At 50.9% G+C, this 15076-nt stretch overlaps 1 protein-coding gene and 1 pseudogene across 7 annotated transcripts in view; one reads left to right on the top strand and one right to left on the bottom strand.

Moving 5' to 3' along the window:
* LOC134756357 (putative uncharacterized protein FLJ44672) overlaps positions 1-8114 on the top strand; it is a 32182-nt gene extending 24068 nt beyond the window's left edge. For 6 of the 7 annotated variants that reach the window (XM_063696953.1, XM_063696950.1, XM_063696949.1 and 3 more), the window contains 5 exons: positions 180-237; positions 331-563; positions 1336-1530; positions 3595-3652; positions 4371-8114. In XM_063696953.1, coding sequence (XP_063553023.1) covers positions 4446-5369 — 924 coding nt within the window. In that variant the 5' untranslated portion in view covers positions 180-237; positions 331-563; positions 1336-1530; positions 3595-3652; positions 4371-4445 and the 3' untranslated portion in view covers positions 5370-8114. Of the gene's footprint in view, positions 1-179; positions 238-330; positions 564-1335; positions 1531-3111; positions 3368-3594; positions 3653-4370 lie in introns of those variants that run through there. The other variant, XM_063696963.1, reaches the window with a different exon arrangement.
* Positions 8115-10040: 1926 nt separating this feature from the next.
* Positions 10041-13918, bottom strand: LOC115935339 (protein capicua homolog; annotated as a pseudogene).
* Positions 13919-15076: the final 1158 nt, after the last annotated feature.

Genomic DNA, 15076 nt, shown 5'->3' with positions numbered 1-15076 from the left:
AGCCACTCCCCTTTGCTCACATTCCTGCCTGAGCTCCACCTTCTCAGATCAGCAGCAGCATTAGATTCTCATAGGAGAACGCACCGTGTTGTGAACCGTGCATGTGAGGGATCTAGGTTGCGCTGTCCTTATGAGAATCTAATACCTATTGATCTGTCACTTTCTCCCATCACGCTCAGGTGGGACCATCCAGTTTCAGGAAAACAAGCTTAACATGCCCACTGATTCTACATTATGGTGAGTTCTATAATTATTTTATTATATATTACAGTGTAATAATGGAAATGAAGTGCCTAATAAATGTAAATGTGCTTAAATCTTTTGGCCCAGCTCCTACCTCCCGGCAGCCTCGCCAGGCCCAGAAGTCTCTCCAGTCAGCCTCTACAGACCAAGCTCATGACTCACAATGGCCTATTTAGGCCCATACCCTACCTCACGGCAGTCTCCTCAGATGAGCCTACTGCCCCACAGCAGCCTCCACAGGCACAGCTCCATCGTTACAATGGCCTCTTAAGACCCAGCTCCTGCCTCCCAGCCTTCTCTCCAGGCCCTGAACTTTCTCCGTAAGTTCAGGTAGCTGGGACTGTAGGTATACATGATGATACTTGGCTAATTTTTAAATTGTTTTGTAGACATGGGTTCTCACTTTGTTGGCCAGGCTGGTGTCAAACTAATGGCCTCAAGTGACCCTTCCACCCCTGCCTCCCATCCTAGAGGTATGTGCCACCACAAGGAGCACTTGTTCAATTTTCTAAAGAAAAAATTTCTAAAGTAAGGCTGTGGGATGATGGCAGGAAGATAAAAGAAAAACGAAGAATAAGTTAAAATGACTTATTCACACATATTCTTTTGACAGCAAGAAGAACTTTTAGTATATACATTCCTTACAAACAAACAAACGGCAGGTAAACAATGTTGTATAGGAACTTCAACACACACTGTACAATATTCCCACTTTGCTGACATAAGTTATGGAAATTTCATGGTTTACTTGAGTGTCGCTACCAGTGTTTTGCTTCTCTGATGATTTTTATCAACTTCCTCATCTGTTAACTTCTCTCCAAGGTATGTCATGTCACGACATACTGCCGCTGCAGGAACATGGCCAGTGTCTTCCTATTAAACATGTAGAATGCTTTCCTAATTTCTCTTTTTACTCTCTGTCTTTGTGTTTTGCATTTCCCTTACTTTTATTGTCAGAAACTCCAGAAAGTCAGTCGTACTAATTTATCACGATTTGCTTTATTAATTTATACTTTGCTTATATGGAATTTTGCCCAACAGACCTCATTACAATTTCTAACCTGTTTTATTTTGTTTTTTTTTCTGAGACAGGGTCTCCCTGTGTTGTCCAAGGCTGGAGGGTAGTAGTGCTATCGCAGCTGACTGCAGCCTCAACCTTCCAGGCTGAAGCGATCCTCCCATCTCAACCTCCCACGTGGCTGAGACTACAGGTGCTTGCCACTATGCCCAACTAATATTTGGAATTTTCGTATACATCGATTCCAGAGGGGTGACAGCAAAACATGAGTAAGCATGGATTTTGGTATATGCAGAGATGGGGGGCTGGAACTAATTCTGTATACTGAGGGACGGCAACTGTATATGTTTTTACAATTACGCTGTAGGATACATACTGTTGCATAGCCTTGAAAATAATAATTTTTAATTGAGTGGAATAATAATAATAATATTGCTAAAAGTAGCAGCTGGCCAGGTGTGGTGGCTCACACTGGTAATCGCAACACTTTGGGAGGCTGAGGCAGGAGGATGGCTTGAGGCCAAGAGTTTGCAATAGGCCTTGGAAACAAAGGGGGAGTCACCATCCCTACAGAAAAATACATGAATTAGCCTAGTGTGGTGGCATGTTCCTGTAGTCCCAGCTACTTGGGAGGCTGAGCCCAGGGAGGATCACTTGAGCCCAGGGAGGCTGAGACTGCAGTGAGTCATGATCAGGCCTCTGCACTCCAGCCTGGGTGACAGAGTGAGACCCTGTCTCAAAACAACAAAAAAGTAGCAGCTAACATCAACTGACCTTTTATACCAGGTGCCTATTGATGCCATAGTTTAATTTCTTAGAACTGTTTCTTATTTCACTTACCAACTCTGTCTTCAGTTACTCCCAGATTTTTACTGTGTGTGTGCAGATGACCTTTTGTTTAGATTGAATTGTCTCCCCAGAAGTAAGATTACTGTGAGTCATGGTGAATGGACATTCTCATTACCCTTGATGTAAATTGACAGGGTTTTGGGTGCCTCCCAGCTATAATCTTAGCACTTTGGGAGGCTAAGAGAGGAGGATTGCTTGAGGCCAAGAGTTGGAGGAGGCAGTATGGCAGTATGGTGAGACCCTGTCTCCATTATTTTAAAAAATTGACAGGCTTTACCCTGGAAGGCTTATACACAATTTAAACACCCCTCATAGTATAAGAAAGTGCCCATTTCACTGCACCTTTGCCAGCACAGGGTATTATAATTTAGTAAGTCATTTTTTGTTTGATTATTTTAAATAGACAAAAGACCTCATGTTACTTTACTTGTCACATTTCAACATCTTTCCTCAGCTTATTAGCTCTATTTCTTTTCTGTCTTTAAATGGTTGTTGTTGTTTTGTTCTTTGAGACAGGGTCTTGCTCTGTCACCAGGCTGGACTGTAGTGGCATAATCATGCCTCACTGCAGCCTTGACCTCCCAGGCTCAAACTTCAGCATTCCGAGTAGCTGGGACTACAAGTGTGCACCACCACTCCCAGCTAACCTTTTTCTTCTTTTGGATAGAGACAGGGTCTCACTGTGTTGTCCAGACCGGTCTCTAGCTCCTGGCCTTAAGCAATCCTCCTGCATTAGCTTCTCAAATTGCTGGAATTTCAGGCATGAGCCACCATGCCTGGCCTGGGCTAGTCCTGTATTCTCTAGAGTTCTCTTTACTTTGTGCTAGCCAATCTCTCATTATGCTGTTCACCTGTTATAATGAATAATTCTCCGTATTAAATTTTACCACTTTAAACTTTTGAGTGGTTTATGCTTCCTGATTGGACTCTGACTAATATGTTAGGAAGGGTCCCAGGAGATAAACCCATACAGATGGGATTTGGGCATAGGTTTGGTTTCCCAGGGGGCAGTGCTGAGCTCTTTGCCAGTGGGAAATGGGATGCTGGTGATTTCCAGGAAGTGACCTCACAATGACTCAAGCTACCACTTACTGTTGATTGTGACGAAATGCCAGCTGAGGCACATGCCTTGGGAGCTAAGTGGTTGCTGCCCTTGACCACTATGAAGACTGGTGTGGGAAGGGTCGCTTTGGATGCACTTGAGCAGGGGTCCCCAACCCCTGAGCGATGGAGCCGTAGGGAGCCACACAGCAGGAGGTGAGTGGTGTCGAGTGAGGGAGTGAGGGAAGCTTCGTCTGTATTTACAGCCACTCCCCTTTGCTCACATTCCCGCCTGAGCTCCACCTTCTCAGATCAGCAGCAGCATTAGATTCTCATAGGAGAACGCACCGTGTTGTGAACCGTGCATGTGAGGGATCTAGGTTGCGCTGTCCTTATGAGAATCTAATACCTATTGATCTGTCACTTTCTCCCATCACGCTCAGGTGGGACCATCCAGTTTCAGGAAAACGAGCTTAACACGCCCACTGATTCTACATTATGGTGAGTTCTATAATTATTTTATTATATGTTGGATATATAATAAATATATATATTTATTATATATAAATATATATATTTATATATATAAATATATATATTTATTATATATAAATATATATATTTATTATATATAAATATATATATTTATTATATATAAATATATATATTTATTATATATAAATATATATATTTATTATATATAAATATATATATTTATTATATATAAATATATATATTTATTATATATAAATATATATATTTATTATATATAAATATATATATTTATTATATATAAATATATATATTTATTATATATAAATATATATATTTATTATATATAAATATATATATTTATATATAATATATATATTTATTATATATAAATATATATATTATTATATATAAATATATATATTTATATATAAATATATATTATTATATATAAATATATATATTTATTAATATAAATATATATATTTATTAATATAAATATATATATTTATTATATATAAATATATATATTTATTATATATAAATATATATATTTATTATATATAAATATATTAAATATATTAATATATTAAATACATTATTATATACTGGATATATAAATATATATTTATTATATATATTAATATATTAAATATATTATTATATATTGTAATAATGTAAATGAAGTGCCTAATAAATGTAAATGTGCTTAAATCTTTTGGCCCAGCTCCTACATCCCGCAGCCTCTCCAGGCCCAGAACTTTCTCCAGTCAGCCTCTACAGACCAAGCTCATGACTCACAATGGCCTATTTAGGCCCATACCCTACCTCATGGCAGTCTCCACAGATGAGCCTACTGCCTCTCAACAGCCTCCACAGGCACAGCTCCATCGTTACAATGGCCTCTTTAGACCCAGCTCCTACCTCCCAGCCTTCTCTCCAGGCCCTGAGCTTTCTCAAGTCGACCTCACCAGGCCCAGCTCCTGCTTCTTTGCAGCCTCTCCAGGCCCAGCTCCTGCATCTTGGCCCCTCCAGGCCCAGCCTCTGCCTCCCGTCGGCCTCTACAGTCCCAACATCTGCCTCACAGCAGATTCTTCAGGCCCAGCATCTGCCTCACTGTGGACCCCCTAAGCCAAGCTCCCAACCTTTCAGCTGCTTCTACACACCCAGCTCCCGCCTGCCAGTGCCCTCTTCAGGCCCATGGGGCTCATTCCTCACAACAGCCTTTCCAGGCCCAGTTTTTCCCTTCCGGCGGCCTCTCCGGGCCGAGAACCTCCTCAAGTCGGCCTCTCCAGACCCACTTGCACCCTCCGGGCGTCCTCTCCGGGCCAAGCTCCTCTTCCTGGCTGCGTCTCCAGGCCCGACTCCTGCCTCTCAACAACCTCTTTGGACTCAGTGCCTACCCATCTCCTGGCATCCTTGGTCGGCCCACAGGTTCCTCAAGCCAAGCTCCCCAGGCCCAGGTCCGGCCTCACGGTGGCCTCTCCAGGATGAGGTCCTGCCCTCCAATGGCACCTGCAGGCCCCAAATGGTCTCCGGTCGGTGGGCTCCTCCACGCCAAGCTTGGGCCTCCCGGCGACCTCTGCAGGCCCAAGTTGTCCTGAAGTCGGCATCTCCCGGCCGTGCCTCCCAGCAAGTAAGCAAGCTCTTTTGGCTCAACTCCTGCCCAGCTCCCAACCGCCTTTGTAGGTCCCGAACTTTCTCCAGCCAAGTTCTTTGGGCCTAATTCCTGCCACCCGGTGGCCTGTACGGGCCCAGCAATGGTTGGAGAACGGCCTCTGCAGGTCCCGCTCTTGCCTCCCAGGGGCCTCTCCAGGCCCAGTTCTTGCCCCCACGGCGGCCTCCCGGGGCCAAGTCCCTGCCTGCCTCCCAGCAGCCCGCGTGCGGCCCAGCTCCTCCCTGACGATGGCCTGTTGATGCCCATGCCTCTGGTACCCTGCCCAGAGGCATGAGCCCCTGCCACACACTGGCTCCTCCCACGCTGAGAGAGGTCAGCGTGAGCCCTTGCCTCACACTGGCCCCTCCCACGCTGAGAGAGGTCAGCGTGAGCCCCTTGCCTCACACCGGCCCCTCCCACGCTGAGAGAGGTCAGCGTGAGCCCTTGCCTCACACCGGCCCCTCCCACGCTGAGAGAGGTCAACGTGAGCCCCTTGCCTCACACCGGCCCCTCCCACGCTGAGAGAGGTCAGCGTGAGCCCTTGCCTCACACCGGCCTCTCCCACGCTGAGAGAGGTCAGCGTGAGCCCCTTGCCTCACACCGGCCCCTCCCACGCTGAGAGAGGTCAGCGTGAGCCCTTGCCTCACACCGGCCCCTCCCACGCTGAGAGAGGTCAGCGTGAGCCCCTTGCCTCACACCGGCCCCTCCCACGTTGAGAGAGGTCGGCGTGAGCCCCTTGCCTCACACCGGCCCCTCCCACTCTGAGAGAGGTCGGCGTGAGCCGTCTCACACCCGCCCCTCCCACGCTGAGAGAGGTCGGTGTGAGCCCCTTGCCTCACACCGGCCCCTCCCACGCTGAGAGAGGTCGGCGTGAGCCCCTTGCCTCACACCGGCCCCTCCCACGCTGAGAGAGGTCAACGTGAGCCCCTAGCCTCACACCGGCCCCTCCCTCGCTGACAGAGGTCAGCGTGAGCCCCTTGCCTCACACCAGCCCCTCCCACACTGACAGAGGTCCATGGGAGCCCCTTGCCTCACCCTGGCCCCTCCCACGTTGAGAGAGGTCAGTGTGAGCCCTTGCCTCACACCGGCCCCTCCCACACTGACAGAGGTCCATGGGAGCCCCTTGCCTCACACCGGCCCCTCCCACGTTGAGAGAGGTCAGCGTGAGCCCTTGCCTCACACCGGCCCCTCCCACACTGACAGAGGTCCATGGGAGCCCCTTGCCTCACACTGGCCCCTCCCACGCTGAGAGAGTTCAGCGTGAGCCCTTGCCTCACACCGGCCCCTCCCACGCTGAGAGAGTTCAGCGTGAGCCCCTTGCCTCACAGCAGCCCCTCCCACACTGACAGAGGTCCATGGGAGCCCCTTGCCTCACACTGGCCCCTCCCACGCTGAGAGAGGTCGGCGTGAGCCCTTGTCTCACACCGGCTCCTCCCACGCTGAGAGAGGTCAGCGTGAGCCCTTGCCTCACACCGGCCCCTCCCACGCTGAGAGAGTTCAGCGTGAGCCCCTTGCCTCACAGCAGCCCCTCCCACACTGACAGAGGTCCATGGGAGCCCCTTGCCTCACACTGGCCCCTCCCACGCTGAGAGAGGTCGGCGTGAGCCCTTGTCTCACACCGGCTCCTCCCACGCTGAGAGAGGTCAGCGTGAGCCCTTGCCTCACACCGGCCCCTCCCACGCTGAGAGAGGTCAGTGTGAGCCCTTGCCTCACACCGGCCCCTCCCACGCTGAGAGAGGTCAGCGTGACCCCCTGCCTCAACAGGCCACCGTGAGGGAGGAGCAGGGTCGCACGCGGGCTGCTGGGAGGCAGGCAGGGACTTGGGCCTGGGAGGTCGCGGTGGGGCGAGAGCTGGGCCTGGAGACACCCCTGGGAGGCAACAGCGGGGCCTGCAGACGCTCGCCTCCAGCCGGAGCTGGGACTGTTCAGGTACTGGGAGGCGGGATGTGGGTCTGAAGAGCTTGGTTGCAGAAACTTCGGGGTCTACAAACGCAGGCGGGAGCTGAGCCAAAAAAGCTTGTTTGCTGGGAGGCGGGAGATGCAGCCAGGAGAAACAGCTGTGCCTGCAGAGGCCGCCATGCGGGAGGCGGAGGCCGGGCCTCCTCAAATCGGCCTCTCCAGACCCACTTGCAGCCTCCCGGCATCCTCTCCGGGCCCAGCTCTTCCTCCCGGCTGCGTCTCCAGGCCTGACTCTGGCCTCGCAACAACGTCTTTGGACTCAGCTCCTGCCCAGCTCCCAGCAGGCCCAAGTCGTCGTCAAGTCGGCCTGGAATTGGGCCTGGAAGAGCAGCAAGTTGGCCTCCCCGGGCCCAGCTCCGTCCTCTCGGCGGCCTCTCCAGGTGCAAAACTTCCTCGAGTCAGCGTCTCCAGGCCCAGCTACTCCTGCCTCCCAGTGGCCTCTTTCAGCCCAGACCAGCTCATGGCTCTTGGCGGCCTTCCCAGGCCCCGCTTTTGACTTTTGGTGGCCTCTTCAGGCCCAGAACTTGACCTCCCGTGGGCCTTTGCAGGCCCAGCCTCCTGCCTCTCGAAGGCCTGCATGGGCCTGGACTCACAGCGGACTCACAGCGGACTCTCCATGCCCAGCTAGCTCTTGCCTCATTGCGGCCTCCCGAGTCCAAAGCTCCTGCCTCTCGGCCGCTTCGGCAGACCCAGCTCCCGCCTGCCAGTGGCCTCTTTAGGCCCAGCTCATTCCTCACAATGGCCTTCCCAGGCCCCGTTTTTCCCTTCCGGCAGCCTCTTGGCCTCTAATTTGTTTATCTTTTGTGTATAAATCCCAAAATATTGAATTTTGGAATATTTCCACCATTACGTAAATATTTTGGTAGGTGATTTATTTGGGGTGAGTTTCTGCACCAAGCCCGAATTTTTTATTTTATTTTACTTATTATTTGGTGTTAAACAGGTTTAATGACGGTCATGGCAACTTTTTGGCACAATGAAAAATATCGCCCATGATCAACGTGTTCTGTTCTGGGGAAGGGGGCAAAGGCAGGGTGAATCACTTTCTTAAAAAGTATAGCTCAAGTTGGGAGTGCAGAGGGAATGGGGAGAAAACCCTCCCGCTGCCTGTGTCGAAGTGCAGGAGCCCCCACCCCCATACTCACCTGAGTCCAGCCCCTCTGGGGAAAGAAGGGGTGCATGAACTCCCCCTAGTCCACAGGCACCTCCCTGTGGCCCAAGGCCCTCTTCACACTCCATCTTGTAGCCCCAACAGGAGCTATTTTCCAAAAAGTGAAAAGCTCTGAAGGTCCCACAATTCATGGTATATACAGGGGCTCGGAGGAAGGAAACTGCCCAGCTTTCCCCTGGCACAGCTGCAGGGGTAGGGGGTATAAATAAGAGGAGCAGGCCTTGGCCAGGCATGGTGGCTCACGCCTGTAATCCCAGCACTTTGGGAGGTGGAGGCAGGCGGATCACGATGTCAGGAGATCGAAATCAGCCTGGCCAAGATGATGAAGCCCCGTCTGTACTAAAAATACAAAAATTAGCCAGACGTGGTAGCGTGCACCTGTAATCCTAGCTACCCGGAAGGCTGAGGCAGGAGAATGGCGTGAACCCGGCAGGAAGAGGTTGCAGTGAGCCAAGATCGCACCACTGCACTCCAGCCTGGGTGACAGAGCAAGACTCCGTCTCAAAAAAAAAAAAAAAAAAAAAGAGGCAGGCCTTATTCCGTCCCAAACTTAAAGGATTAAATGGCTTTACCTGGGAGAAGATAACCATCCTGCCCTCCATTGCTACCCCCACATACTGTCCATGTTCTCAGGGGGTACTGTGAGTCCTGGGATCTTCTTTGGGGTCGCCCACCTGCCTGTGGTAGTTACGGAGGCCCCCAGGTGTTGAGGCAGGGCTGGGGTGTCCCCTTCCAGCCAGGCTGTCAAGGCCCCAACTCTGGGGCAGAGGCAGTGGCAGGGCAGCCAGGGTTGCACCAGAGCCTGAGCAGGGTGAGGTGGGGTCAGGCAGGGCTGGGAGTCAGGGCAGGGGCAGCAGCAGTGGACCTGCTATGCACACATCTTCTTCTCCAAGGTTTGTGTGCAGAACCTCCTGCCCATGCTGCCCCAGCAGCTTCAGTTGGTACCTGCCCCAGTCCAGCCTCTGGGACCCATGCAGCAGCTCCCAGTGGCCCTGCACCCACCACCAGCATCCGTTTCACCTGCAGTTGAAGATCCGTGAGGTGCCCAGAAGACCATGCAGTCATCCATGCCACGGAGCAGCCCGCGAGGCTGAGGCTCCTCCCACTGGACCGCCCCCCAACTGGCACCACTGCTGCCCCTGCCCCTACTCTCAGCCTCACGTGACTCTCGGGCAGAGGCAGTGGTGGGGCAGCCAGGGCAGTGTCAAGAGTCTGAGCCAGGTGAGGTGCGGTCAGGACCCCCACAGGGCTGGGAGTCAGGGCAGGGGCAGAACAAACCTTGGAGGGGAAGATGTGTGCATAGTGGGCCTGGAGGGCGGCTGTGGCCTAGTGGACGGGAAGAAGCAGTGGGCCTGGAAGAGCTGCATGATCAGGGCCGGCACTGGTCCAGGGCGCGTGCAGTGAAGAGGACAGCGCCTTCTCGGTCTCCGGTTCCCTGAGCCTGTCCTCGGCTTCTCCACCTGTACAGGCAAAGGGGAAGCTGTCCCCATCATACATGGCACACTTGGGGGTGTTGGGCTTTGGGCTGCAGCTGGAGCATCTTCTCATCTTGCATTTGGGCATGGTGGGGTCCTCCAGTGTGGGATCCATGTCCGTGGTGTTCCCTCTGCCCCGACCCCGAAAGCCCAGTCAGTTTCTCTTCAGGCTCTGCCCCCCGGGTGGCTCAGCCCAGCTCCTGCCTAGGAAAGCCTTAGTGTTGGGAGGGACCCTGATGACTGAGGAGCCTGGTAGCTCCAGGTCGCCCACACTTTCAGGTCTCTTGCCCCAGAAGGTGGCAGGATCCATTGGGAGGAAACAGGTCGCCTTGGAAGGCGTCCGTGGGTCCCCATCCCCAGGGGTAGGGGCCATAGGGGGCCCGCTCTGCTGCCTTGACCATACTCCTGGGCTTTGAAGGCTCCTGGGCCCAGTAAGAAGGAGGTGGGTGCCAAGGTTGAGGAGGAAGCATCCGAGTATGTGTAGGAGGAGGACAGGGTGGGACCATAGACTTTGCCAAAAGCTGCAGGTGGATCAGGGGACACTGGGGGCTCAGGATCCAGCAAGGGGCAGCAGGAGTAAAGGAGGAAGGAATGACAGGTGCAAATACCTTCCCACCAAAGCCCTTGTTGCCCTCTGGCTCCTCCCCAGAGTTGTCCCCACTCTCAGTCGGTCACCCACTCCTTGAACTTGAGATCAGTGTCAGTGGTGCTAAAGCCATCATCAGCAATGACATCATCACCCCCTCCTCCTCATGGATGACCGTGTGCTCCTCGTCACTCGCTATGTCCTCACTGGCCATGTGCTGGGAATGAGCAGCTCAAGTGGGCAGCAGCAGGGCTGCCCACTGGTCACCTCCCTCACCAGGGGCTGCAAAGTGGCCTGGAGCTCCATACTGAGTAGAAGGCTTTGGGCCAGAGTATGATGCAGTGCCAGACACCACCTGTGTCAGTTCCTGTAGTGCCTGACGGTCTATTTCCCTGCCGTCCAGGCTGTGTACCCCGCTGTGGGAGAAGGCTTGGGCCAGGCTGAGCCAGGTTCCCTGACTGTGTGCAGCCGTTCTGCCCCACAGAGGCTGCTCCTTGGTATCCGAGCTCTGGAGTGTTTGGGCTGCAACTGGCAGGAGTTCAGAGGACACCCCAGGGGCAGTGGCAGTGCCCGTCTCTGATATGCTCCGCTCCCACGAGCCCTTGTTACACTCCTGCTAGCCCCTGGCTTGTGGGCTTGGCCTCTGAGCTGGACTTCTTTCGGTCCTTGTTGCAAGTGGGCCACCTTCACCTGGAAGGCCAGGTCGTGGTATTTCTGCGTCTCATTGGGCCCCAGCGCGTACCACCGCCTGCTCAGCATCTGGCTGACGGTCCGGATATCCTGGTTGGAGTGACCCTGGTGTGCCCTGCCAGGGCCTGGTGCCGCTTGCTGAAGATCATGACCGCCACTCATGGGCCACCAGATGTGGTCCTTGTCCCATTTGTTGGGGCTGCGTCCATCCTTCTCAGAAGATGAGTCCTGTTCCTTGCGCAGGGCACTGAGGGACTGGGCCTGACATCATCTGAGTGGTAGAGGCAACTGGGTGTCAGGAGACATGATGGAGAGGAAAGCATCATCATGGTCATTGTCTGTCTCACTGTCCAGCAGGGACTCCCCTGAGGGGCCCAGGGCTCCTCCTCCATGGTGGGAGGTGAGCTTTTACCAGGTTCCACCACCCCCAAAGTGTGTGGGGTTGCGGGCCCTGGGCTTTCAGGGCAGGTGGCTCCAGGGGGCCGCCCAGGGTCAACACTCCCTGTCCCACCTGGTGGATGCTCATGAGCAACAGCTGCCAACTTGGCAGGTTGTTTTCTCTGGTTGGAGACCACTGAGTGACTGGCAGGTTGCTGGGCCTCATGTGGCTGCAGGGAGGGGTGAGGAAGGGGATGGAGTACCAGGGGAACACGGCCACAGAGTGACCTTCAATGTGCTTTCTCGCTTCTGTTTTTGGTGTAGTGCCAAGAGAACTATCAGACCACAAATAATCATTGTTAACTTCAGTGGAAACCAGAGCTATTAAGAAAAATATTAAAAGCCTGTTCCAGGATTATAACATTTTAGAGAGCAAAGAAATAAGATACCTGACTAACCTGTTTTATTGGGTTGTAAATGGAAAATGTCCTGACCAGCTGGGTTTTAAGCAAGAATGACATTTTTTCCATATGATTTGTCATGGATTTTAAAAAGACAATGTGCTTAGAAAAACAAATTCGCTGTAACTTGGCTAGTGGGCAAAATAACCGGCAGAAAGCTTAATAACTCAAATTCATGATACAGCAGAAATAATTTTGTTATTTGGCCAGGATGGCCCAGTCCTGATATGCTTAAGCTCCAGAGAGTTGCCTATGTTGTCTTTGCAGAAAACAATCCACATTTGTGCAGGATGAATTCCTTTGAACTTCACTGTAAAATCCACATTTCTCAAAATGTATTTTAGAAGATTTTGCTGAAAGATTGGCAAAAGCTACAGATACCAAAAAGTTATTTTCATTGGAATTTACAACTAAATATCCTGAGTAACAGATAAGCATGGGTGAAGGTCTCACAAAGAAAGACCATAAATAGGTGAGGTGTTGAATATGTTAATTAGCTTGATGTAACCATTTCACAATGTATACATATATTGAAGCATTACATGGTACAACATAAATATATATATAACTTTTATTTGTCAACTCCTTAAACTTTTTTTTAAAGGGGAGATGTATGGAGGGGCTTCCTCCGACAGTTGGGGAACAACTTCACACATTTTCCTTCTTCCATTTTTGTTTCCCAATTAGAATATTTAAAATCTTACCCTTGGCTGGGTGTGGTGGCTCATGCTTGTAATCCCAGCATTTTGGGAGGCCAAGGTGGGAGGATTGCTTGAGCCCATGCATTCGAGACCAGCCTCGGCAACATAGTGGGACCCCCATCTCTATTATTAAAAATAAATGAATAAAATAAAATTCTACCCCAATGCAGGCCAAGAAGTGACACTTTGAATTGTAAATTTGGTTGACTATGTTTGGTTGAGTTTGACTGAGTTTGGTTGACTTCTGTTTGCCACTTCAGCTCCATTTTCCATTCTTTGTTCCACACTTCCACCTGGAGGTTGGTCTGAACACACCACACAGTAGCTTCCAAGTCCTCTGGCTTCTGGTTGGGGTTGACCAGTGGGGATTTGGGGCACTGGACTGATGAAAGGGAGGAAAATGAGTCAGGAAGAATTTTTACTCCTTGGCTTCTTCCCTGTGAGTCCCTTGACCAAGGATTACAGCTTCTATCCAGGTGACCTTCTCCATGTGACTACCTCCTTCTGGCGTCTGGTGACTGCTCCCTTCCCTCGTCACTGGGGCCGAGGGTTATCCTTTGTGGTTCCCCTATACCCTGCCCATGTCTCTATAAGCAACCCTTTGTAAATAAATCCAATCAGAATGATTCTAAGTTAAGTGTGTCATCCGATTCCTGCTAGTCTTATAATTCTGCAAGTCTTATCACTGTCCTCTAAGGATATTCTAAGATACTCATGGGATAAGAAGCCAGGGACTGACCACACTCTCATTGGAATCTAATACAATGTCCCAGCCCGTTGCTGAACCCCATCTGCCAGTGCTTATTGTGCAGTGCCCAATCTCAGAGCCTTGCCCTCACCCCTGCTGCACCAGCCTGCCAATCACCGTGTCCCCCACCTCCCTCTATTCCCATTCCCACCTCTGTGACCCAAAGCACCATGGTCTCCCAATATCTACTTCAGAAGCCTGCCCACTCGCCCTCTGTGCCCCCTCTTAAAAACACCCCATATTACAAAGTGCTCTTTCTATACTGTGAATCTCGTCTTGTCATGTAGACATTGCTTAATAAATAAATGTTAACTGAGGGAACAAGTGATGTTCCTTTTAGGCTTAAAATCTCTCCATGGCTTCCTACTGCACTTAGGCTAAAGCCCAAGAGTCTCACCAGGCTTATAAGGCTTGCAAGACCCTGGAAGATCCACGTCCTGCTGCCTCATCTCACACGACTTCCCCTCTTGCTCTCTGCTCCACGCACACTGGCCTCCTTTTAGTTCCTGGAGTGAGCTGGGCTTTCTCTGGCCTCAAAGCTTCTCACCAGTATCCCTTGTGCTAGAAATTTTCTACTCATCTCCCTTTAACTCATCCTTTAGGGCCCAGCTTAAATGTCATTTGCTCAGAGAAACCTTAGCTAACTCCCCTCCCATCCGCCAGACAAGACCAAGTTGCCCTATTCATCCCTTTTGCAACATATATCCCAATCACGATTAACTATGTGAATTGTCACTTAACGTCTGACAAGTCTAATATGTCTCTCTACTGCTTGCCTGGATGGCTGAAATACCTTCTAACCAGTTTCCAGGCTTCCACTCTTGCTACCTCCCCATGTTTGGTTTTCCACATGGCTGCCAGAATGAGCTTTTAAAAACATAAATAAGCTGGGTCTGGTGGCTCATGCCTGTAATCCCAGCATTTTGGGAGGCTGAGGCAGGAGGATCACTTGAGGCTGGGAGCTCAACACCAGTGTGGGCAACATAGCAAAACCCCATCCCTACAAAATAAATATCTAAAAAATTAGCCAGGCATGGTGGCAGGCACCTGTAGTCCCAGCTACTCAGGAGGCTGAGGCAGGAGGATCGCTTAAGCCCAAGAGTTTGAGATTGCGATGAGCTATGATTGTGACACTGCACTCCAGCCTGGGTCACAGAGTGAGACCCTGTCTCTAATAAATAAATAAATACATACATACAATTTTAATTTTTTTTTTTTTTTTGTGATGGAGTCTCGCTCTGTCACCCAGCCTGGAGTGCAGTGGGGTGATCTCAGCTCACTGCAACCTCCATCTCCCGGGTTCAAGCGATTCTCCTGCCTGAGCCTCCTGAGTAGCTGGGACTACAGGTTCATGCTACCATGCCCAGCTAATTTTTATATTTTGAGTAGAGACAGGGTTTCACCATGTTGGCCGGGATGGTCTTGATCTCTTGACCTTGTGATCCACTCATCTTGGCCTCCTAAAGTGCTGGGATTACAGGCATGAGCCACCATGCCCAGCCCTAAATTTAAAAAATAAAAATAAAAACAAATGGATCATGTCACCTCCTGGCTCAAGACCCTCTGAGAGCTTTCCATACACAGAGTAAAACCCCAGCCCTGTGCCC

Source organism: Gorilla gorilla, chromosome 1 (assembly GCF_029281585.2).
Source record: "Gorilla gorilla gorilla isolate KB3781 chromosome 1, NHGRI_mGorGor1-v2.1_pri, whole genome shotgun sequence".
Classification (NCBI taxonomy): Eukaryota; Metazoa; Chordata; class Mammalia; order Primates; family Hominidae; genus Gorilla; species Gorilla gorilla.
This window is presented reverse-complemented; position numbering and strand designations above follow the sequence as displayed.